The sequence below is a fragment of the Bos mutus genome, chromosome 14 (assembly GCF_027580195.1).
Source record: "Bos mutus isolate GX-2022 chromosome 14, NWIPB_WYAK_1.1, whole genome shotgun sequence".
Taxonomy (NCBI): Eukaryota; Metazoa; Chordata; class Mammalia; order Artiodactyla; family Bovidae; genus Bos; species Bos mutus.
In genome coordinates this window covers 69,426,526-69,448,663 of record NC_091630.1, presented here as the reverse complement: position 1 = coordinate 69,448,663, position 22,138 = coordinate 69,426,526, and the positions used below count along the sequence as shown (strand labels likewise).

General features: G+C 63.5%; 2 protein-coding genes across 16 annotated transcripts; one reads left to right on the top strand and one right to left on the bottom strand.

Annotated features, from left to right (window-relative positions):
* Positions 1-12: 12 nt before the first annotated feature.
* On the bottom strand, positions 13-7,579 carry KIFC2 (kinesin family member C2). Of its 11 annotated transcripts, XM_070382607.1 has the most exons (18): positions 7,358-7,573; positions 7,058-7,139; positions 6,780-6,928; positions 6,516-6,654; positions 6,255-6,379; positions 6,084-6,149; positions 5,870-5,998; positions 5,246-5,323; positions 5,016-5,130; positions 4,833-4,942; positions 4,320-4,428; positions 4,053-4,210; positions 2,040-2,144; positions 1,838-1,959; positions 1,616-1,739; positions 1,380-1,509; positions 1,040-1,296; positions 555-952 (listed from the first exon to the last, which is right to left on the bottom strand). In XM_070382607.1, exons 1-18 carry the CDS (start codon positions 7,544-7,546, stop codon positions 698-700), a joined length of 2,442 nt encoding a protein of 813 aa, XP_070238708.1. In that variant the 5' UTR covers positions 7,547-7,573; the 3' UTR covers positions 555-697. The 11 variants fall into 11 exon arrangements, with proteins under 11 accessions (XP_070238704.1, XP_070238698.1, XP_070238700.1 ...); XM_070382606.1 differs by having other exon boundaries at positions 4,311-4,428; positions 6,780-7,139; positions 7,358-7,576; XM_070382604.1 differs by having other exon boundaries at positions 555-1,296; positions 4,311-4,428; positions 6,780-7,139; positions 7,358-7,577.
* A 312-nt stretch (positions 7,580-7,891) lies between these two features.
* Positions 7,892-21,852, top strand: ZFTRAF1 (zinc finger TRAF-type containing 1). Of its 5 annotated transcripts, none has more exons than XM_070382663.1 (4): positions 8,074-8,606; positions 18,580-18,818; positions 19,381-19,592; positions 21,102-21,852. In XM_070382663.1, exons 1-4 carry the CDS (start codon positions 8,514-8,516, stop codon positions 21,491-21,493), a joined length of 936 nt encoding a protein of 311 aa, XP_070238764.1. In that variant the 5' UTR covers positions 8,074-8,513; the 3' UTR covers positions 21,494-21,852. The 5 variants fall into 5 exon arrangements, with proteins under 5 accessions (XP_070238763.1, XP_070238764.1, XP_070238760.1 ...); XM_070382659.1 differs by lacking the exon at positions 8,074-8,606 and adding an exon at positions 10,412-10,965; XM_070382660.1 differs by lacking the exons at positions 8,074-8,606; positions 21,102-21,852 and adding exons at positions 10,412-10,965; positions 20,911-21,003.
* Positions 21,853-22,138: the final 286 nt, after the last annotated feature.

The window sequence follows — 22,138 nt, the reverse complement described above, 5'->3', positions numbered from 1 at the left end:
ACAGAGGCACCAGCCACGCTGAGAGTCCACATGTTTATTGGCTGCCCCAGAAGAGCTATGGCCCAGCAGGGCATCACCCGGCCCGATGGTTAGTTGTACCTCTCCTACCCCTAGAGGCAAGGCTGGATGGAGCAGGGCTCTGCCTGGAGTAGCCCTTCCTTTCCCCTTCCTGGTCCCACCTTCTCCAGCTCTCCGTCCATCTGTCCATCCATCACCAGCTGTCACCTCCCCTCCCTGGCTCCGGCTGGGGGAGGGAAAACCTAATGGGGCTCCAGCCTAAAGCCCTGTCCTCCCTCAGCTGTTGCCTGGGAAAGAGGAAGCACCTTGAGGGGGAAGGGGATTGAGAATGGAGACCCTACTTGGCTTTGGTGATGGAGGTGGGGCGGTAACAGTAAAGGAATAGAAAACATTTCAACGCAAGTCTGATGGGATAGTGACTCTGGTGACCACTTGGCCGCGGTCTGCCTCTGCGGCCCTGGGATCCCCTGCTGTGCGCTACGATAACAGCAGATGGTGATAAGGGGGGCGGGGGTAGTGTGATAATTACCCCAGGCGGAGCACTCCTTCAGGGTGGGAGAGGAGGGTGGGTTCTGGCAGTCTGGGGGGCAGCGGCCCCCAGAGGTCAAGGAAGTCATGAGGGAATAGGGATTTTGCTGCCTCTGCCCGCAGAGATGTGACCCAGGCTCCTTGGGCAGGACTAGGAAGGCAGGTCCTCCGGTGGTGCCAGGGCCGAGCTGGAGCCGCTGTCTAGGCCGGGGCTTGGAGGGCTGCCGGGCGACGGCGTTGGGGTGCAGGGGGTCCCGGAGAGTGGTGTGTCGGTGCTCAGGGAGGAGGGCGTCCCGGAGCGGGGGGCCCTGCGGGGCCTGGCCGGCCCCAGCTCCACTCGGCCCACACGCTCGGCGAACTTGAGCGAGCACACTGTCTCGCCGAGATCCTCGGGCCGCGTGGAGATCTGCGGGTAGCTGCGCTGGTGGGCGTGCCCTGGTGGGCGGTGCCTGGCATGCAAATGACCACCCTCCCTGCCGGCCGTCCCGCCCACCTGCAGGAGCAGCACCACCGTGGCGCCTGGACCCAGCGCCGGCTGCAGCAGGCGCGTGAGCTGCGAGTCGCGGAAGGGCACGTGGGGCCGGCGGGCCCGCAGCGCGGCCATCACGCCTCCCAGTGCCAGCAGCGAGCGGTTGATGGTCCGAGCCTCCCGTAGACGCTGGGCGCCGTCCCGGTCTTCCTGCGACGTTCCGGCCGTCCCCGCCTTCCAGGCGCGCTCGGACCCCGCCAGGTCGACGAGGTGTAGCGTGCCTGCAGGAGCGAGCGAGCCCGGCGTGGACGGAGGCCCGGCGTGGGTGCAGCGAGGCCCCCGCAGGGCTCAGGCGCCGAGGTACCTGCGGTGCCGGGACCGCGCGATGGGGACGCTGTGCGCAGTGTCAGCGTGACCAGGGCGTGCGAGCGAGAGCTCCGCTGGTTCATGGCGGTGGCAGCGGTGGCCCGGTTGCTCCTCCCCAGGCTCAGCATCTGCAGGACGGGCGGACAAGGGCTGGCCTGTAGCGGGTCCCGCGCCCCCGGTGCGGGTACAGGGCGGGGGCTTGGAGGACTGCAGGGCCCCACTGGGCAGCCTCACCTGGTGCAGAGACTCCAGGTTGGGCACGTCCCAGTGGGTGAGGCCAGCCACCTGGATTCCCCCCTGGCCTGCTGGGCCCTGCCTCACTGCCAGGCGCTGGGGAGGCCCTGGGGCAAGGAGGTCCCTGGTGGAAAAGGGCAGGGCTCCGTTGGGGGTTCTGGGGGGTGGAGACAGAAGAGGTTGGGGCTGGGGGCAAGGCAGGAGGCACCAGGTGCCCCTGACCTGACAGCCTCGTTGTAGATCTCCACCATGCTGAGGGTTACACGGTGCTGCCCGCCTGTGCCCATCTCCTGGAACAGTGACTGCAGTGCCCTAGGAGCGATGCCGGGGTCCTCAGGCGGCCCCTGGGGATGGCATGGGGTGCCTCAGCAAGCTCACATCCCAGCCCCTGGCTCCGGAGCTCCCCAACTGCATCCTTTCCCACCTCCATGCTGTAGGTCTTCCCCGTCCCTGTCTGACCGTAGGTGAAAATGCAGACACTGTAGCCCCCGAGGCAGGACAGCACAGCAGACTCCAGCTCCCTGAAGACCTAGGGGTGCAAGGGGTTTGGAAGGGCCCTAAGCCTGAGGTAAGAGAACTTGACCATAACTTGATTCCCCTGGGAGGAGACTGGCTTTAGGGGAACGTAGGGGAAGCGAGGATCTCCCAACAGACAGAGGAGGCTCCCTGGACAAGGTGGCATTTGCAAGAATTTGCCAGCCAAAGAGGGAAGGAACATGACAAATAGCGGGAACAGAGTAATAGAGTCCTGATGACTGACTGCTTGGGAGACTTGGGGGTGTAGCAGTCAAGGGTCCAGACCCTGGGCTCGATGGCCAGGTTCAAACCCCAGGTGGGATTGGAGGCAAATCACTCATCTTTCCTCTGCAAGGTGGGGACTGTAGTGGCACCTGTTGTGAGGATTAAGTGATAACGAGGAAAGAGGGCTAGTGCAGCACGTGCCACATGAAGGATGAACCCAGAGGGCCCATGGCTGGGGGGTGGCAGCAGCCAGGATCCTGAAGCCGTCCCTGGGCAGGTGCACAGAAGCAGGTGAAGGGGACATGGAGCTGGGACTTGGCATCCTGCTCACAGCTGGACACCAGCAGCAGCCTCCTGAGCAATGACAAGGTCAGCTTCCATGCCCAGAGGCATGAAAGCCTAACTGAGTAGGGAGCCAGTGCTGTCTGAAATGTTGATTGCCAGACACTAAAGCAGAACCCAGAATAGCCAGTGAGGTGGCTCAGACTCCGTGGCTAGAAAGGAGCACTGGAGGTGCTCCTGCAGAGATGGGGGCTCAGTGCCAGATGCCTTTAACTCTTTCCTCTAGAACCAGAGGGCCCTGTCCACCTGGAAGACAATGCACAAAGGGGCCCCTATCCAGGGCTGCAGCAGGCATGGAGGCTGAAGACAGGGTAGGGGTGGTGTGGGGGTAAATGGAGGTAGGTGGCAAACAGCTGTGGGGACCCCGAAAGTGAAAGAGGGAGCCCTGGCCACCTGCCAGGCACTCTCACCAGTCTGTCCCTGTGAGGCCACCACAGTCTGATCTCTGACAGCTCTGCCTCTCACCTCACCCTCCCAGCTCTCAGCCTTGTTCCTGAGCTAGGGAAGCTCCAGCTGCACAGTGTGTGCGCACTGGAGAGGGTGTGTGGGAAGCAAGGTGGCGGGCGCTGGGACTTAAGCCTCTGCTTTCCAGCTCCCTGGGTCTGGCAGCAAAGGGGAGGAGGGCAGGATCTGAGCAGGGCATTGGGAGAGCTCAGGTGCTGGAAGCTCACCTGTGCTCCCCACTCCCCCAACCACAAAGCAAGGAGGGGTACCCCTCTCAGAGCGGGTCAGTGTGAACGCTGGGCCAGGGGAGTGGACAGCCAGAGAAGCCTGGGGGACAGAGGTCCCCGGGCACAGCAGGGCCCCAGCCGGGCCCTGCAGCCCTGCGGGACTGTCACCTCAAGCATGCTCTCCTGGCACAAAGTTACTTTTGAAAATGTTAATCTTCCTTTAAGCCATAATTTGTCTTCCCCGGCCTGCAAGAGCTTGGTGAAAGTGAAGTCACTCAGTCGTGTCCAACTCTTTGTGACCCCGTGGACTGTAGCCTATCAGGCTCCCCTGTCCGTGGGATTTTCCAGGCAAGAGTGCTAAAGTGAATTGCCATTTCTTTCTCTAGGGGATCTTCCCAACCCAGGAATCGAACCCGGGTCTCCCTCATTGCAGGCAGACTCTTTACCGTCTGAGCCACCAGGGAAGCCCCAAGAGCTTGGTGGCCAGATGCAAAGGAAAAACCCTGGGAGGAAAGCAAGTGCCCAGCTAGGATGCCAGCCCTGCTCCTAGGCCCCCCGGCTCCCTCCCTTCCTTGCTGGAGTCCAGCCACCCTCTCTCCTAGGAGGGCGGACAGACAGGCGCCTCCTCAGGACTCCAGGGGATCTGAGAGACAGTCAACACAGATCCAAGGGTGGAGCATCACCTCCTCTTGGCTGGCGTGCGGAGGGAAGACCCAGTCTAGGCGGAAGCGACGCTGGTGCCCTCGATAGCAGGTGGTAACAGTGCCACCCGGGCCGGGCTCTAAGCTCACCAGGCTGGAGGGTGTCCCTGGCCTCAGCCGACACAGCACACGGATGTTTCCTGGGGTGGAGATCAGGTCCAGAGCTGCCTCCTAGGTCCTGAAGTGTGAAGAGCCTCCACGTCCCCAACCTCTGCCACTCCAGCCCTTTGCTCCCCAAACCTGCTGTACCCTTGAGCTCCAGCAGCCGCCCTGAGCATCCAGGCAGAGGCCCCTGCCGCGCCTCTGCGAGTTGAGTCCCAGCCCCGTCAGCTGACAGTGCCCCTAGAGCCCAGGAAACCTGGGGGGACAGAGACGTGAGGGAGGGGCCAGCACAGGGAGGGGAGGCAGTGGAAACAGCTGGGGGATGCTGTGCTGAGGGCAGGATCTACTACGCAGCCCAGCTGCGGTGATCTACCGCTTTCTGTGGCTTCAGGCCCCAGGGGGCGGGAGTGATCTCTCAGTGACCTGGGATGGAGCTCAGGGACCTGAGGAGAATGGTGGCTCCTGGCAACCGTGTGAGACATCCACTGTCACCCCAGTCTGCACAGGACACAGTCACTCTGGCTCCAGAGCCCCTGGTCTCCATCAGAGCAGACAACACCCTGGGAGTGGAAAGGAGGCGGGGACAGGGGCTCCCCAAGGGAAGGCCAGTGAAAAGGCTGCCAGAGAGCAAGTGCGAGGGAGGGAGCAAGCGGTCCTGACCTGTCCCTGGGCTTCACTCAGAGAACCCTGGCAGCTCTGGGTAAAGGTGCTGACGAGTCCCCGGAGGTCCCCACAGCCCTGACGCAAGCTGGCCATGCGAGCATGAAGTCCTGCGGGGGAGGCTATGGTGAGGGGAGGCCAGACGCCACACCTCGCCATGAGCTCCACAGCCCCGGAGCTTACCTGCCAGCTGCCCTCGCATCTGCTGCAGCTCCCTCCTGCAGTTCTGCTCAGTCTCCTGCTGGAGCTGCCGGAGGGCCCCCTGAAGGCCCTGCAGCTGCACCTCCTGCACCCCTAGCTGCCCCCACCCAACCCCACCCCTGTCACTGAGGAAACAGGCACTTACCAGGCTCTGCCTCAGACACCCCCTTCCCAGAGCCCCAGACTTCCCAGCCCCTGGGCCCAGTGCCCACCTGGACTCGGAGGGCTTCTGTGGTGTCTTGGGCTTCTTGAAGCCGCCTCCAGAGCTCCAGCAGGGCTTCTGCCTCCTCCTGCAAGGGGAGTGGGAGGTGCAAGGGGGTGCATTCCAGCTGCCCCATTTTACAGATGAGAAAGTTGAGAGGGTTGTAAAATTGGTCACACATCCGTGCCTCCCAATTCCATGCATGGGTCCTTTCCCCAAGTCCTTCTGCTCCCCTGGGGTCAGCCACTGGGAGGAGCCTTGGAGTGAACTGAGGGGATTCTCAAGTCCCACCACCCCACCCCCCACCCCTTTTTAAAAAGCATTTATTAGGCTGTGTGGGATCTTCAGTTGCAGCATTCAAACTCTTAGTTGAGGCACGTGGGATCTAATTCTCTGCCCAGGGATGGAACCGGGCCTCCTGCATGAGGAGTGCAAAGGCTCAGCCCCAGGAGCACCAGGAAGGTCCCAGCGTCCTATTCCTGAACAGGGCTGCCGTGCACTTGCTGCCCACAGTCTGGGCCCAGGTCTGAAGGGTCAGAGCGTGAGTCCTGAGAAATCACGGGCAGTGCTGCTGGAGACGAGTTGTGTGGGAGCCCCAGGCTACAGGGATGGTCGCAGCTGAGAAGCAGGATACCTGGGGGGCCCTGGTGTGGGGGGCAGGGCCCCAGTGCAGCAGGAGGTCCCGAGTAAGGCTCAAGCTCTGTTTCAGCGCTTTGTTCTCCAGAGTCAGATGCTGAACCCTTTTCTCTGAGTCTGTTGCTCCCTGGGAGAGAAGGAAGCCCTCAGGACTCACCTGGAGGCTGGTACCCTCTTGGGTCCTTCGTCCAGCCCCCATCCAGCAGCCTCACCACTCCCAGGCGCAGCTGACCCAGCTCCTCCTCCTGATGTTCCAGCTGCTGCTTCAGCTCTTCCAGCTGGAAAGGAGGGAGGGACACAGGGTGGAACACCTCCTTCCAGTCCCCTCCCAGACTCCCAGCCCTTCCCAGATGCCCAGGTCCCAGCTGCTCTGGACTCCTCACCTGTCCAAGGATGAGCTGTTCCAGCCGCTGCCAAGCCCTCTGGTCCTCCTCCAGCTGAGGAGGCTGCTGTCCCTGGGCCTCGCCCCTTGGTGAAAGGGAAGGGCTTTCTTCTTGCAATGGGGATCCTGGGGTGGGGTGGATCCAATTAGAACAGAAGAGCTCTGTGGCCTGAAAGAGGGCACCTCACATCTGGCCGCTCGGGTTCTGGGGGGCGTCAACCCCTGGACAGACTCCCTCTTCAGCTCACTACTCCTTACGCACCAGCAGGAGGAGGGTGCTGCACCCCTGAGACAGGCTGCGTCCCCTGGGACAGGGCCTGCCTGCCCCTGGGACTTCGAATCCATGCCAGGAGAGCCAAGAGTTGACCAGTCACTGTCAACAGTGGGGGAACATCACCGGGCTGGGAAAGAAACAGGTATCAAAGTGGAGAAGAATGGGGGCCGGGTGTAGGGAAAACAGGGATGGATGGTGATCAGAGGACCTGGGGAAGCAGAACAGGTAGCTGGAAGAGTTTCAACTGCTCACCTTGCTCAGGTCAGGAGTCCCAAAGCTCTCTTCCGCCCCCAGCTGGACTGAGAGGAACTCGGCAAGACGCACGAGAGCCTCTTCCAGAGAGACCTCTGCCGGACAGCGCTCGGCTCCCCCTCCCGACCCATCCTCGGCCTCCGAAGAGCCTGCGAGGCCAGGAAGCAGGATGGGGAGGCGCGCTGGGTCTTGTGTCGGACGCCAGGCCACCAGCCGGCGCCTGCCAGGTCCCTCCCTGTATCTCTCAGCAGCGTTCCCGATGCACCAACAGTACGTACCGACCAGGCCGGTCAGCTCGGTCCACAGCTCAGCGGATGGCTGGTAGGCGCGGCGGCGACTCCCGGGCTTACAGCGGGCGCTCTAGGGAGGCAGCGGGGGAGAGGCCCTGAGGAGAGGCCAGGCAGCCCGTGGGGTCCCTGCCTCCGGGGACTTAGCCCGGTGGCTGGCTCCAGTCTCTCAGCCTCCAACACCAGAGACGGGGTCTTCGGTACGGGCCCTCCCCCGCGTCAACGCCCTGGGACCTGCGAACCGTTCTCGGGAAGAAGGTAGCCGGCCGAGCTGAGCGCTCCCCCGCTCACCTGGGCGGGGTTTTCAGCGTCGGCGGCCGCCGCGGCCCCGCCATCCCTGCGGAAGAGACTGTAGAAGATGTAGATGAGCAGCGAGTAGAAGGCGTACATGGGAGCGCGGGGCGGCAGAGGGCCCGGCTTCACGCCGCCCCGCGTCCCCGCGCCGACACCGCGCCCGCCCGCGGCAGAGCCCGCGCGCATGCTCCGGCGGCCGCCCCCTCGGCGCAGCCCCGCACCCTCTTCCAGCATCCCTACCAGTCCTCGGCGGAGGACCGCGCGCGGCGCCAACCCTCAGAGGCTGCTACCCGCAAGCATCCAACCTCCCTATCCGCGAACCTCCTGCTCGGCCCCTCCCCTCAAGGCCCGTCCTCGGCCCTTTCCAGGCCCCGCCCCCCGCCCCTCAGCCCCGCCCCCGCCCCTCCTCAGCCCCGCCCATAAAGCCCCTCCCCTCACCGCCCCTTCCTCAGCCTCCTCCCCTCACCGCCCCTTCCTTCAACCCCACCTCACCGGCCCTCCCTTCACCGCTCCTTCCTCGAGCCCCTTCCCTCCTCGCAAACCATGGACTTGCGGGTCCCATCCCAAGCTGAGACCCACCTCCTCCCAGCCCCGCCCATCTCTCACGTCCATCTGGCCCCATCTCTCCCCGGGGCCAGGCTCCCTGGCCCCGCCCCCCCCCAGCCGCTCTAGCCGCCGCTCTTCTCGTTGGTCGGCGCTCGGAAGCCGCAGGCCGGGCGCGAGAGGCGGAGCAGCAGCCCGAGGGCGGTACGGTGGGCTGGTTTGGGCCTCCAGCTCGCCGCTGCGTCGTGGTCAGCGGCCTGAGTGCTGGGCTGTCGCTCTTTCCCGACCGGGTTCCGAGGACGGCGCCTCCCCGAGCGCAGGGCCCTGCACCCTGACTTGGGTTCCAGGACGCCAGAAATAACGCCCACCCAGCCCCGGCTCCTCACCGCATTTTCCCTTCCCGGCCTATTTAGGCCATTCTTCCCCAAGGTTGTGGCGTCAGGGCTCCCGCGAGTTTCGGATGAGCCTATAACAATATTTAGAAATGGGACTCTGGAACCTGGGAGTCCTGAAGAAACACCCTTAGGGCTCCCCGTCGCCGGCTTCTACATTCTTCTCAAGTTGAGGATCCCTTTCCTGTCCCCTTAAACTCACTACCGCCTGAGGTGTCATGACCCCCAGGCCAGGGGGCGAGTGGAGTTCCGCCCTGTCCCACCTGGCGCTGGGAGCAGTGTCTCTACACGCAGCCCTGAGCACTGCCCAGGTGAGTACATTGGGGCGGGGCAGGGGCGTAGCCTACTCCCAAATTCCTAGAGGGTGGTGGGAGGTTAGTGTGTGGGCCAGGCTTCCCTGAGACTCCCAGACCCTCCCCTGCTTAAAGGGAGGTCCTGACCCCTTTTCCCCACATTTCCTTTCCTGTGTTGACAGGCAAATCGAGGGGCTGCTGCTGGTTTCTTGCTCCAGGCCCTGGCCACCGCCACCATGCTGGCTTCAGGGCTGGGCACGGATGAAGACTGTCTTGCTGGAGCCTGGGTGGCCACTGTCATTGGCCTGCCCCTTTTGGCATTCGATTTCCACTGGGTGAATGGGGACTGCTCCTCTGCCAACCTGCTTCTGGGAGGAGGCATGGTGCTGGCAGTGGCTGGTGACCACCTTGGTGCTGAGGGCCGCTCTGTGGCTGGTCAGGCAGTGGTGCTGGTGGTTGCAGTGACCATCCTCATTGTAGCCGTTTTCACAACCAACTCTTATGGAATGTGGGGGGGTGTGATGCTGGGTGCTGCAGGTCTTCTGAGCCGGCTGGAGGAGGACAGACTGCTGCTGCTGCTGCCGAAGGAGGACATCTGTCGCTGGGCCCTGGCAGGGGGCAGCTGGGCCTACCACCGGGCCCTGCACACACAGCGCCTACAGTGGGAGTGATGGCTGGAGACCACAAGGCGAAGCTTCTGCCCAGCTACCACCTTCCCGCTAGTGATAGACTCTCCTTCCCAAAGCCAGCTTTCTGCAGATTGACTATCTCCCTCTCTGGCTCAGTGTGAGGACTTGCCCAAAACCAAAATGAGGGGGACCGGGTCCCAGGCACGTTCTCAGACTTGATTTTGGGCAGGCCATGGTTGTGGATCCAGAGAGAGGCTTGGTCTCCAATAAACCTGAGGGATTTAGCAGGAATGTGGACTCTGCCTCTTCTTTAGCCAGATTGAGGAGTCCTGCAGTGAACTTCCTAAGGCTCCCAGGGCAGCAACTGGTTTTCCTGAGCAAAAAAGGCAATGTGCAGGACCAACTCTGGGGGTCTCTCTCAACTTGGCCTGAAGGCCCTGTTGTCAGGAGGGCCCCTGGACTGAGAAGATACAGGAGCCCTTGCTCTCCTGGGACACGATGGAGTTATGAATATCTTTGCAAGGTCTGGCTGGTGGTCCTCTGAGGCAGTGACCTTCACTGGCCGCCGGCTGGGATGAAGGCAAACGAAGCCCACAGCTGTTCACAGAAATGTACATCCCCTCCCAGGGCTGACTCAACCTCTACCCGTTTGCCCTTCGGCCTGTGCAGGACAAGTCCTGATTTCCTAAGACCCTCGCTTTCCTTATTAGACCGCTCTGCAGCTCCGAACGCCCGGGTTAGGAGACGGGATTGGGCGGAGAGGGAGAAGTGGCCGGCAGTTTCTCGCTCCGGTGAGCTAGGCTAGAGCCCCGCGCACTCAAGCCTGGGTGTCTGGGGACAAAGGCGCAGACATATAGACTTGGGAGTCCAAGGTTGCCCTCCTTGCCTGGGCACCCAAGGCGTGTGGTCCGGACCTGGAGTGGCAGGAAGTACCTTGCTCACCAGGTACTGTACGCCAGGACTTCCCCGCCGGGGTGAGCACCCTTCAGCTGGTCGCCCGGGACCCCGCCCACCTTCTGCAGGGGCGGGTCCTCGCGCGCCTATTGGCTCTGGACGACTCGCAGTCTCGCCCGAGAGGCCCTCCCATTGGCCTCACGCAGCTCACGTGACTGGGAGAACGAGGGGGCGTAGGCGGCGGTGGAAGGTGGGGGAGAGCGCAGCAAAAACAAAGATGGCGACCGCGCCGGGGTCGGTGGCCGCGGCGGCTGCGGGGCTACGCGCGGGCCAGACCCACTGAGGCGGCGGCATAGGGAGCGGGGCTGCGGGGTCTCGGCGGCGGCGAGAGGGCAGAGGGAGCGCGCGGCGCCCCTAACCTCCAGCCGCGGGAGCGCGCCGGCACCCGCCCGCCGGGCCGGCCGGCCGCGATGTCCGGCGCCGAGGAGGCTGGCGGAGGCGGCCCGGCCGCTGGGCCAGCCGGCTCCGTGCCGGCCGGGGTCGGGGCCGGGGCCGGGGCCGGAGTCGGGGTCGGGGCCGGGCCCGGGGCGGCCGCGGGGCCGGCGGCGGCGGCGGCGCTGGGTGAGGCGGCGGGGCCCGGGCTCCCAGACGAGGCGGGCCTGGCCGGCGCCCGGCAGCTGCAGGAGGCGGCGGGCGACCCCGACGCGCCGCCCAAGAAGCGGCTACGGGCGGCCGAGGCAGCCGAGGCGGCAGCAGCGGCGGCGGCGGCGGGCAGCGGGAAGCTGGAGGAGCGGCTCTACTCGGTTCTGTGCTGCACGGTCTGCCTGGACCTGCCCAAGGCCTCCGTGTACCAGGTAGGGCCGCCGGCCCGACCCCGACCCGGCTCGGCTCCAGCCCCGCCGCGGCCGGCCCCCCCGGCACCGCGTCTCCTCGGAGGCCAGGCCGGAGCCCTGGGGCCCAGAAGTGGGACTCTGGCGCCTGTTCGGAAGCTCCTTTCTCGTTCTCTGGCAACTTTTTTGTTTCCTGTTCGGAACCCCTTTTTTTCTCCTGCTCTTATACCCTGATCGGAACCTCCTGTCTCCCACTTAGACGCCCCTTCTCTTTCCCGCTTCCCCTGTTCTCTTCTCTTCAGCACTCCCCAGCCCACCTTCAAACTGACCCCAGAGAAAGCTGGTGACAGATGTGGGCTCCTCTCCACTTCCCGGCCTGCTCCCCGAAGCCCTGAGCTCCCTGGGCTCTAGGAGCCCCTGGTCTTGGCTCTTCCTCAAGAGTTCTTGTCACTTTCTTTGCAGACACCCCCCGCCTCCCGCCGCCGCCGCCCAAACTTGTCCTCATGCTCGTCCTGTATCCCTTTACCCTTTGCAGTGGAAAAATCCCCTTCCCCTTGTTATTTATTTCTGGAAAAACTTTGAGAAGGGAAGAGCTCACGTCTTGCCTTCCCCCACCCGTACCCTCACTCCTGGTATGGATGAACTGCCTACCTCAAGCCCCACAGTCTGGGCCCCTTCCCCAGCCCAGCCCAGCACCTTCTGGGCTTGCTTTGCCTCAGACTGGGCTCCTGCCCCGTCCCTCGTCACCCACACCAGGCCTGGCTTCCTAGGCTACTGGCGCTCCAGGAGGTCTGTTGGCTTTCTTTATACATGAAGAGGCAGCCTAGTGGCTGGACTCCGAATCCTTAACCAGCTCAGGCCTACCAGAGAGGGTACTGGACCCTGGGGGATCATATTCATGCACCACCCAGCGACAGGGTCACACTCTGGTCCCAGGGTCACTGTGCAGTGTTCTGCTCTCTCTGCTGTCTGTCTTTCTACGCCAACCCCCATCTCTGATTTCCCTCCCCCAACAGCTTTGAGGAGCTCTTGTCACCTTTGTTTGCATTTACAGGAGCTGGACATGACTGATGAGGCCTTGTCCCCCTGCTTGCGCTCAAACTGGGGGCTGTGGTGAGAAGGTCATTTTTGTGCTAGACAGTGCAGGGCTAGTGTGGACTTCCAGCCTCTGGATCTCCGGCTCCTTCCTGCTCTGGCAGGAGGCTGCTGGGGACGACCCCAGTGTGCCTGGATGATGGAGAGACAAAAGAGGAGGCATTGGTGGGGGAGAGGACACTGGTTTTCGACTCACTTTCCTGGGTTTTGGGAAGCTCCTGGCCAGAGGTCCTAGCTCATGGGTACCACAGGCCTCCTGGCTCAGTACAAATGGCGGTAGTGCGTCACATAACTCCCTCAGGCTTCGGGGTGCGCCTGAGGACCTGTCCTTCCTCTTACCCCTTTTGGTTGCCCATGACCTTTTGATTCTTCCAGAAGGACTTTTCCCTGGGCCTTAATTGAGACAGTGGGAGACCAAGTCAGTGGTGCGAAGTCCCAGGGGAATTTGGGGGTGCCTCGTCTTCCCTCATGTGAGTGGGCTGGAGCTGGACCTGGCATCAGAACAGACCATGCAGTGCCGGCTCTTGGTCCACTCAGCAGAGACAGCTGCATTTCTGCCTCTGGCCAGAGCTTCTGGTGACCGGGCCTCTGAGCCTGGCTGGTTCAAACCGGCCCACACTGTGCCGGGAGCTGAGGTCTGTCCTGGCCCGGCTGGAGGCAGGCGGCTGAGCAGCTCTGATGAAGGGTGAAGGCACTGTGGCCACGTGGGCTGTGGCCTTGCCCATGACCTCGTGGGCTCTGCTCAGTGCTTCCCCAGGAATGGGCCTACTGAGCAAGGAGAGCCACGGATGGTGCTGGCGCTGGCCGTCTGCCCCACCTCCATCCTTCCCCAGTGACACCGGCGTTGGCAGGGAGTGAATTTCCTCTCATCTCTAGAGGCTTGAGAAAGCTTTAGAGCATGTGGTCAGTGGGAGAGCCATTGGCTCTGGAAGAGTTGGTCAGAGCCCCGCAACAGGTCAGAACTCACTTTGGCTCCCTGAAGTCTTGCTGTGGGATGGGGGCCCCTGATGTGGATGCCCAGCCGTTCCCACACTGGAGCCTGGGGTGAGTGGGGCCCCGAGGGAAGGCTTCTTGGTCGCTCCTTGCTGCAAGTAGTATTCCAGGTCACCTTCACAGCCACCCCGGATGGGGTCATTGATGGGGGAGAGGTTGAAATGGACCTGGAGCCCTGCGCCATTTTCTCCTGGGAGGATCTGGGCAAGGATGGCATGGGTCCTGCATGTACTACCTTGAAATGAGTGGACGCAGAGCTCTCTGCATGTCCCTGGTTGGGGCCCACTGCTTGCTGTGTCTTCCTGGCCTGGGTTCAGCCTCTCCACTTCTGCTGGCCGTCTTGGTGAGTTACACTGATGGGCTGTCTGGTGCACTTGCCTCTGGTGTTGTGGTATATTTTGCTCTCTGTTGCTACAGGCAACATTTAGCCTGACCCCACCAGGATACATGGCTTGGGGCCGGCACCAGCCGTGCCATGCATCTGAGGGCTGTTGCAGTTGGTGCCCAGTTCTGGGGGTGAGGAGAAGAGCCAGTGACCATGCTGAGCCCTCGTGCAGTGCCTGGTGCTGGGGTGTCTGCATAGGCCTCTGGATGTGGCTGGGCACACAACTCGAGAGCTTGCTCTCTGGCTGCCAGCTCCTACCTCCGTGCCTCTGGGGAAGCCTGGGTAGTGCCGAGAGCAGACACGGTGGCATGCCTGGGCTTGGTCACCTGTCCCTGATTGGAAACCCTTGCCCACATCCAGTCTGCCACACCACCTGGGTTGGGACTCTTGCTGTGGAGTCAGACCAGGGCGCTCATGCAACTGGTTCTCACCATGGCCTTTGTTAGGTTGGGTCAGGTCAGGATTGCAGCTGGTACGGCAGGTGCTGGTTTTGCTGTTCTTATGTGGGTGTTAGATGCATCCCTGGTGCCTGGCCTGACAAGGTGTGCAGCTGCTTTCCAGGCTCTCGGATAGGCACAGCAGCGGGCAGCCAGGTAGGGGTAGGCGGTCAGGGGTGCAGCCGGGACAGAGGATAGGAGCTCTGCGCTGGGCGTGGCGGGCAGTGGTGCTGCGCCTGTTCTGCATGCAGTTCTGGGGCCCCAGGGCACTGTGACCCGGCTCCTCTGCCATCTTCGGGGGAAACACAGCTTCAGCATGTGGGCCTGGGGTGCTGCCCCCTCATCTGATTCTTGACCCCCGTCCGGGCTCGCCCGCAGTCCTTCACGCAAGGCAAACTTGTCCCTGACCCCGCTGATGTCAGCGAAGGCTCTGAGCCGCAGACCAGCCTCTGAAGTACAGGCCCAAGAGGCTCTGCCACCCCGACTCGGTTCTCAGCCAGGAGAGTGCCTGTGCCCCCGTGAGGGTGGAGGAGCTGGGGCCTCTGTCACAGGCTGTGGCGCCAGCTGGCCTGGTGCCTGGTCCACTGCCTCAGGCCTGAGCCCCCTCCAGCCCTTTCCTCTGGTGCCCCTTCTGCCTGGGGGCCCTCTTCAGTCCTTTCCCCTCCCACTCCCGCGGGCCCTGCTGAGGCAGCACCCCGGGCCAAGGCCGTCCTCTCCCTGCTGCGGGATGCCTTTCCCGCCCCACCTGCCCGGCCAGTGGCACCGTCTGCCCCGGGGGAGGGTTGAGGCCGTGCTGCTGTGCCTTCTGTCCCCAGCAGGCCTCAGGTCAGCCCAGGGCCTTGGCCACCTGGTGGGCGGTCGTGTGGGTGAGAGGCCTGAGGCAGGGATGGCTCCATCTCTGCCCAGGTCCTGGCCAGCGTGGGCACCTGCCTTGGGGATCCTGTGAGTGGCCTGCCTCAGCACCTGTCCACCTGCCTGGTGCCACAGACTCTGTTCGTGGTGATGTTCAGGGGTCTCCCACGGGGCTGCCCACCCGCGTGGCTGGGGGTCCTCTTCCCTAATGCCGAAACTGCCGGCTCCCGCTTTGAGAACCTGTCTGCTTAGCCATCCACACCAGGGGAAGAGCCAGTCTGTGGCCACGAGAAGTTGTGCTTGCTTGAGCTGGCTGTCACTTTAGTTAACGTTTGGTCCAGGCAGGACTCCTGGTCCCCGCCCAGGTCCCCGAGCCTTGGGGTGGGGAGTCGGGCTGCTGGCCCAGAGCTTCAGCCCCAAACCTGGGGGAAGGTTGGAGTCCTGGCTTGCCCTGAGAAGGGGCCTTCTGCGTCTCTTGACAAAAGAGGTCAAGGAGACGTTGGACAGAGGGTGCAAGGGTGTGGGGTGCCGTGAGGCCCTACTGGGCCAGGTGACAGGGTGGGGGTTCGGCTCCAGCTGGGCTGAGGGGCACGTAGATGGTTAGTGCCTCCACTGTGCTTGGAGGGCGGGCTGGTCCCGTGAGTCTGGGTTCTGAGCCTGCCTTTACTGGTAAGCAGTGGCGTTTAGGGGGCACCCCAGGGTTTGAGGGGACCATGCACTCCGGGCTGTAAGACCTACTGATCAAGGACTTGATCAAGTACTGAGGGCACTTTGTAAGATCTGTGTTTGTCCCAAGGCCCAGAGCCCAGGGCTTTTCCTCAGGAGTGCAGACACAGCCTCCAGCTGCCCCAGGGAAAAGTGGTTCAAGCAGAGGCCTGACCTGCACGGCCTAGGTGCACTGGCCAGGTGATGACCTCGGGGGCAGGTGCAAATGCCCCCTTCAGGGCTGTTGCAGAGGGACTTGACTGGAGAACCCAGTGGGAGGGAGGGCCTTTGTTGAGGCAGGCTTGTGCCTGGAGCCCTTCCTGAGGCTCCTGGGCAGGGGTGTGCAGAGGCCCGCTGGCGGTGGCAGTTAGTTCTGTGCCCTCGTGTGGTGCTGCCATACCTCTGCTGCACATGGTAAGACCCGCGTGTTCTCATTGCAGGTTTTTTTTTTGGGGGGGTGGGTGGAGCAAACTTGTGGGATCTAGTTCCCTGACCAGGGATCACACCTGTGCCCCCTGCAGTGGAAGCACGGAGTCTTAACCACTGGGTCTCCAGGGAAGTCCCTTTGCCTTATGTGCTTGAGAAAATGAGGCCCAGAAAGGGAGGTGGCCAGTCTGTGGTCGTCCTGCCGGTGGCCTGTGGGGTCTGGCCAGCCTGGAGCCCCCTCCCAATCCTTCCTGTCTCTCAGGTCTTCCTGGCAGGTGGTGGGCAAGCAGCCCAGGCTGGGTGCGGCAGGAGCTGCTCCGTGGCGGGCCCATGCTCTCAGGGGCTTGGCCCTGGCAGTTGTGTGGGGCACTCTGGCCTGCCCTGGCTGGTGCTGTCCATCAGAGGCTTGGCGCACAGCCAGTACTGGGCTGAGCCCTCTGAAGCCCAACTTCTGGCTGGGCAAGAGGCCCGCTGCCTCGGCCAGGCCTGTGTGCAGAGTTGGGTCTTGGTCGGGGGTCCAGGGGGTCCTGGATGTGGGGAGGGCTCGAGTGTGGTGATTGCAGACAGACCCGCAGGCAGGTCACCTGTTGTCCCCCCAGAGAGTGTCCCTTGGGTGGCCGATAAGGGACTAGCTGTGGATATTTGCTTGCCCCTCAGCCAGGCCAGCAGCACTGCTTCGCTGTGTTCGATCCGAGAACTGAGCTCTTAGGGCTGGAGGGGCCGTCACCGTGTCTCCCCAGAGGCCAGGAGAGGGCTGGTGCCTGTGTTAGGTCTGGAGGCTCCGGGGGGCCGGACAGAAGCTGGCCTGGAACAGGGTTGCTCCTGCAACCCCCAGGTTCTGAGGGGAGGCCTGCAGGTCACCCCATTTGCTCCCGAGCAGTGGACTTTCAGGGCAGGGCCAGGAGTGAGCAGTCACACACTGGGCAGCCTCGCATCCCTCACGGGGTCCCTGGACCCCATCCCGAGTCTCTTGCCCTCAGGCCCACATCCTGGCTGGACCACCAGAGACCAGAAAAGTCAGCTGGGCCGGGCCCAGCAGCAGCTGTTGCTCTCTACCCAGACCCTCGGGCCCTGCCTGAGGGCATCTAGAACTAACGTTGGCCGCACAAAGTAGTGTGGGGTCCCAGGCCCTGGGGTCCCAGCGTCCGGCCGGCTCCCTCCCTGGGGTGCTGGGCAGGTGTGGTGCTGCCTTGCCTGGTACTTCCTCCCGTGAGTCAGCGGTCAGGTTAGCAGGTCCTGCTCGCCTTTCTGCCTCTGGAGGTCACAGCGACTCTCTCTGTGGATGTGGCTTGGTGCAGCCAGGCCCTCGGGCCCACCTGCGCGGGGGCTTGGAGAACACACCCGACCTGGGCGGGCGGCAGCAGCCTGTGGTGCCTGGTCCTCCACTGTCCTCTGCACTCAGACCTCTCTGGCTTCTCCACGACTCGGGGGGTGGACAGAACAGATTCCTTTTCTGCCCTGACTGTTCTTGGCACCAGCCTCACCTCCACCCTCAGCCAGCCCGCATGTCCAGAGCAGACCCTGCCAGGCTCCCCCCTCATCTCACACACTTTAATCTTTCACCTGACTTAGAAATTGAGATTTGAGTGCAGCTGATCTAGGGCACTTGTGTGGACCTGAGTTCTGTGTCTGAGGCCTTTGTCTCTGGCCCCCAGTCAGCCTTCAGCACGTAGTCCCCTCACCCACTAGACCCCAAGCGTGGCCTGTCGGTGCTGAGAGCCCACTCGGCCTCCTGCAGCCCTCAGCTCCGTGCCCGGACCCTGGAGCGGTGGGATGGAGGCTGGTGTTCACTGAGGACCCACCTTTTGCGGGCCTGGCCTGGCAGTAGCCCCGATCGTCTCAATTGCGTTGCATCCCACTTGCAGAAGGGTCCTGGGCCCCAGGGGAGCTGGTGGGCGCACTGTCCGCCTGCTCATCCTCTGCCCTGGGCGTCTTGCGGGGGAGGTGGGTGCCCAGAGCGGGGGCACCACACTCCCTCCCAGGCTCAGCGACCACCCAGTGTGCCCCAGAGGACATGGCTCGTCTGCTCCTGCACCACTGGTTCCCTTGTGGGCCTCTTCTACCCCAACCCTGTGAGTCCCTGCAGACCCGAGCCCACAGCCCAAGTGTGTCAGTGGCATCAAGTGGGTGCTCTGGGGATGTGTGGAGCACCCTCCCTCAATGAGGGAGCTGAGCTGGCAGCCTGCTGTCCACACACCAGGCCCCCAGGCTGGAGGGGAGGTGGACAACCGCAGCGTTTGGGCCTTGGATCCACAGGCTCAGAAAGGGAGGGGCCGGCTCCAAGGCTGAAAGCCAGCAACCCCCTGCAGACACGCGCTGCCCCTGTGCCCAGCCCGTGCCAAGGGTCTCCCCATCTGCCCGGGCTGTGCTGCCAGCCATTAAGAAAGCCACTGGTGGGAGCCAGCCCCTTGGGGGGGTGGCAACTGCCTTGCCACCTGTGCCGGCCCAGGAGGCCAGTGTGGCGGGGCCTGGGTGAGGGCACACCTGCCAAGGGTGGGAAGCTCGCCGAGAGCACGTGTGCTCCAGGCGTCCCCGAGTCAGGCTCTGCTGGCAGCGAGGGCCACCTCGAGACCCGCCCTCCCCACGGGGCCGTGTGGGCTCCGGAGGCCAGACCTGTGCTTCTCAGACCGCTGCCTGCCTGTGGCCCCTGCAGCTGCAGCCCTGGGAGGGGCCGGCCATGGGGCGGGTGCGCCTCTGCCTGGTCCCGCAGGTCCGTGAGCTTCATCTCCCTTTCCTTCTCCGCAGTGTACTAACGGTCACTTGATGTGCGCTGGCTGTTTTATCCACCTACTAGCAGATGCCCGGCTGAAGGAGGAGCAGGCCACGTGCCCCAACTGTCGTTGTGAGATCAGTAAGAGCCTCTGCTGCCGCAACCTGGCCGTGGAGAAGGCCGTGAGCGAGCTGCCCTCTGAGTGTGGCTTCTGCCTGTGCCAGTTCCCCCGCTCCATCCTGGAGAGGCACCAGAAAGAGGAGTGCCAGGATAGGTGAGCGTCTGGACCAGCTGGCCCGCCTGCCTCCAGGCCCTGGCAGGGCGGGGTCAGCGGGAAGCTGCTGGGGCAGGCAGGCCCCACAGACAGGGCTTAGATCCTCACCTGGCAGCCTCTGGAGTCACCCTGGCCCTCCAGAGTTCTTGTGGCCGTGTGGTGACTTCTTCCTTGAAGCCTGTCCTTGGTGGTCCTGGGCCAGTAGAGTGTGGCCAGCCCAAGGGCTCTGGGATCGTGGTGTAAGGGGGCACTGGCTCCACAATCCCATAGGGAGCCAGGCCACTGAGTCTCCCTGGAGCGGAGCCATGCAGGGCTTAGGACTTTCGTGGAGGGCCCACCCCGGTGGGTGTAGGTGGTGTGCACACCCACAATTCACACATGCCCTGCTCCTTCCTAGGCCCTCCCGAGCTCTGACCCCTTCTCGGGGCCAACACACGGGGTATTTGTCCTTCAGGGAGCAGTTCAAATGAGAAGGGCTGGGTGGACGCATCCCTTGGGAGGACCCCTGTCACGGCCGCTTTGCATAGGCAGGGTGTGACCGCAGTGCTCACCGCCTCCCCAGGGTGACGCAGTGCAAGTACAAGCGCATCGGCTGCCCGTGGCACGGCCCTTTCCACGAGTTGACGGTGCACGAGGCCGCGTGTGCCCACCCAACCAAGACAGGGAACGAGCTGATGGAGATCCTGGATGAGATGGACCAAAGCCACCGCAAGGAGATGCAGCTCTACAACAGCATCTTCAGCCTGCTCAGCTTTGAAAAGATCGGCTACACAGGTGAGGCGCCCTGCCGCCTGCTGCACCCCACACGGGCTGGGGCGGGACCGGCAGCCAGGAGCCAGGGCAGATGCACCCGGTGGCTAGGCTCTGGATGAGCTCCTGGTGCGTGGGAGGATGCCTCGGGGAAGAGGGCTGGAGGCTGAGCAGGGGGGCCAGACAGGACCCTGGGGGCCCTTGCATGGCTCTGCAGAGGCCCCTCTCCCTGGCGTCCCCACCCTGGTCCTGTGACCCCGGCAAAGTGGTGTCCTCACTGCGGGGGGCTGCACGGCCTTAGGACTGGTGGATTCTCACTGGAAGGTGGGTGTGTCTGGGGGGCTCTGGGAGCTGAGGGCCTGCCCTGCGGAGCCAGGGGCAAGAAGAGCAGTCATCACATCGGGTCCTGCCAAAAGGCAGTTACTGCAGTGGCCACAGGCTTCCTGAGGCCAGTGAGAAGATGGGCAGGGCTGGGGCTCCAGAGCGAGCTGAGGGGGCCCGACTCAAACCGCAGAGCCGGGAGTGGATGCCCAGGGATGGGCAGGCTGGACTGCGCCCAGGCCCGCTGGATCTCCTGGGCTCTCCTGGTCACCACCACTGCATTTGGACACTCTGGGGAGCAGGAGTCAGGCCAGAGCTCGCTCTAGACAGAGGATGGCAGGAAGCCTGTGCTCGCTGGAGCTCACGCCCGGCGGCCAGCTCCACGTCAAGGGCAGTCAGGCAGCAGTCAGACCGTGCTGCCTGGGCCGGGCCTGGCTTCGTGCGGGCCCGCGGAGGCCCAGGGAGCCGAGGGCTTGGCCTCAGCAGCAGAAGGCCATGGCTCTGGTTAGTCGTAGCCTCGGCTGCCGTGGTGGGCACCGTGTCCCAGACCACCCAGCCTGGAGAGTCCCTGTGGACCGAGGCGTCGTGACTGCGGCAGTGGCCGGGAAGGGAGGATTGGCCACCTCTGCAGAGGGACTTGCCGGCCAGGGGCCACGGGCTCTACTGTGAGGACTGTGTGGCGGCAGTCACCGCTGACTGAGGGGCCCTTCGGCCAGCTGGCAGAGCCAGGACTGGGCCCTCAATGGGGCTGCGCCTTGAGGCCCAGTGTGGGCTCGGGGGCCACGTGCCAGCCCAGCTACCGGCTTTTCTGGCAGCTCTGTATCAGAACCAATAAAGTGCACTTTTTCACAGAACTGCATCCTGTCTGTGTGTCTGCTTACCCCGGCTCCCCTGGGTGGGGCCGCTCGCCCTGCGGGGCCCCGGGGAAGAGGAGGGGCCAGTGGGGTCCGGCCACACCGGCCACTCTCCCCTCAAAGCCTCTGGGTTCCCTGCCGCTAACGAGTGTCACTTCTGTTTGTAGTTGTTCCCCCAAAGCTTGCGTGCGCCTTCGTTTGCCCTAATGGGTTTGATTTGCCTTGTGACAAGTAGAGCTGCTGTGTCCGGGTAAGTTGCCTTCCTCCCTGGCCGAGCCCTTCTCCTCGGCCGGCCGGGAAGGCGCCACCCTGGCCCTGCCCCCTCTGACCGCCGGCCCCGGCCTGTCTGTCTCCACAGAGGTCCAGTTCCGGCCGTACCGCACAGACGACTTCATCACACGTCTGTACTATGAGACGCCTCGGTTCACGGTGCTGAACCAGACGTGGGTCCTGAAGGCACGCGTGAACGACTCGGAGCGCAACCCCAACCTTTCGTGCAAGCGCACCCTCTCCTTCCAGCTCCTGCTCAAGAGCAAGGTCACTGCGCCCCTGGAGTGCTCCTTCCTGCTGCTCAAGGGCCCGTACGACGACGTGAAGATCAGCCCCGTCATCTACCACTTTGTGTTCACCAACGAGAGCAACGAGACGGACTACGTGCCGCTGCCCATCGTCGACTCCGTGGAGTGCAACAAGCTGCTGGCTGCCAAGAACATCAACCTGCGGCTCTTCCTGTTCCAGATTCAAAAGTAGGCGGCCCCGCCCACGCCCACGGCCGCGGCTGCACCGCGCCCTTGCCCATCTCAGCGGAGAAGGGACGGAAGCGAACCCTGGGATGTCTGCATGTGTGTGCGAAGGTGGGAGCCCCCTCGCCCTCTGCCCCACCTCCCCTGTCCTGGGCGCCGGAGGCTGGGCCCCGAAGAGGAGACACTGCTTGGGGACCCAAGGGGTGTGGTGTGGCTCAGCTGCCTGGCCCCAGCCCCAGCGTGCAGTGGGCCCCATGCCTGCTCTGGGCTGCACACCGAGCCACCCACAGCTTCTGGGCCGGGCTCGGGGGCACTGACCACAGACAGCATATTTGATTGCAATTAAAAAGGCACCCTTGTTTCCTACTTTCTGTTTTGTTCAAGAGGAAGGCGTGGCTATAGTTGAACAGAATGGGGTCTTCAGTTTGGCCAAGGTCAGAGCCCATCCCTCAGGAGAGACTTGGAGTTGCTGCCCCCTCTGTTGTAGGCCTCGAGGAGCGAGCAGTCAGTTTCCCCAGCACACCCACCCCCAGCTGCTCCAGGGAGGCAAGGTTTAGCTACAGGGCTCAGCAGGCTCTTCGGAATGCAGGGTGATTTTCTGTCTCTTCCCAGGAAAATAAACCCTTTATGGGCTCTTGTCTAAGTTACACAA

Excerpts from the sequence above, each read along its gene's own strand:
- ZFTRAF1 (XM_070382659.1), top strand. The coding sequence starts at position 10,582 with ATGTCCGGCGCCGAGGAGGCTGGCGGAGGCGGCCCGGCCGCTGGGCCA. Across the intron at positions 18,819-19,380 it reads AAAGAGGAGTGCCAGGATAG|GGTGACGCAGTGCAAGTACA; the intron begins GTGAGCGTCTGG and ends CCGCCTCCCCAG. Across the intron at positions 19,593-21,101 it reads TGAAAAGATCGGCTACACAG|AGGTCCAGTTCCGGCCGTAC; the intron begins GTGAGGCGCCCT and ends CTGTCTCCACAG.
- KIFC2 (XM_070382597.1), bottom strand. The coding sequence starts at position 7,546 with ATGCGCGCGGGCTCTGCCGCGGGCGGGCGCGGTGTCGGCGCGGGGACG. Across the intron at positions 6,380-6,515 it reads GCAGCACCCTCCTCCTGCTG|GATCCCCATTGCAAGAAGAA; the intron begins GTGCGTAAGGAG and ends ACCCCACCCCAG. Across the intron at positions 1,510-1,615 it reads ACCTGGAGTCTCTGCACCAG|ATGCTGAGCCTGGGGAGGAG; the intron begins GTGAGGCTGCCC and ends CCCGTCCTGCAG.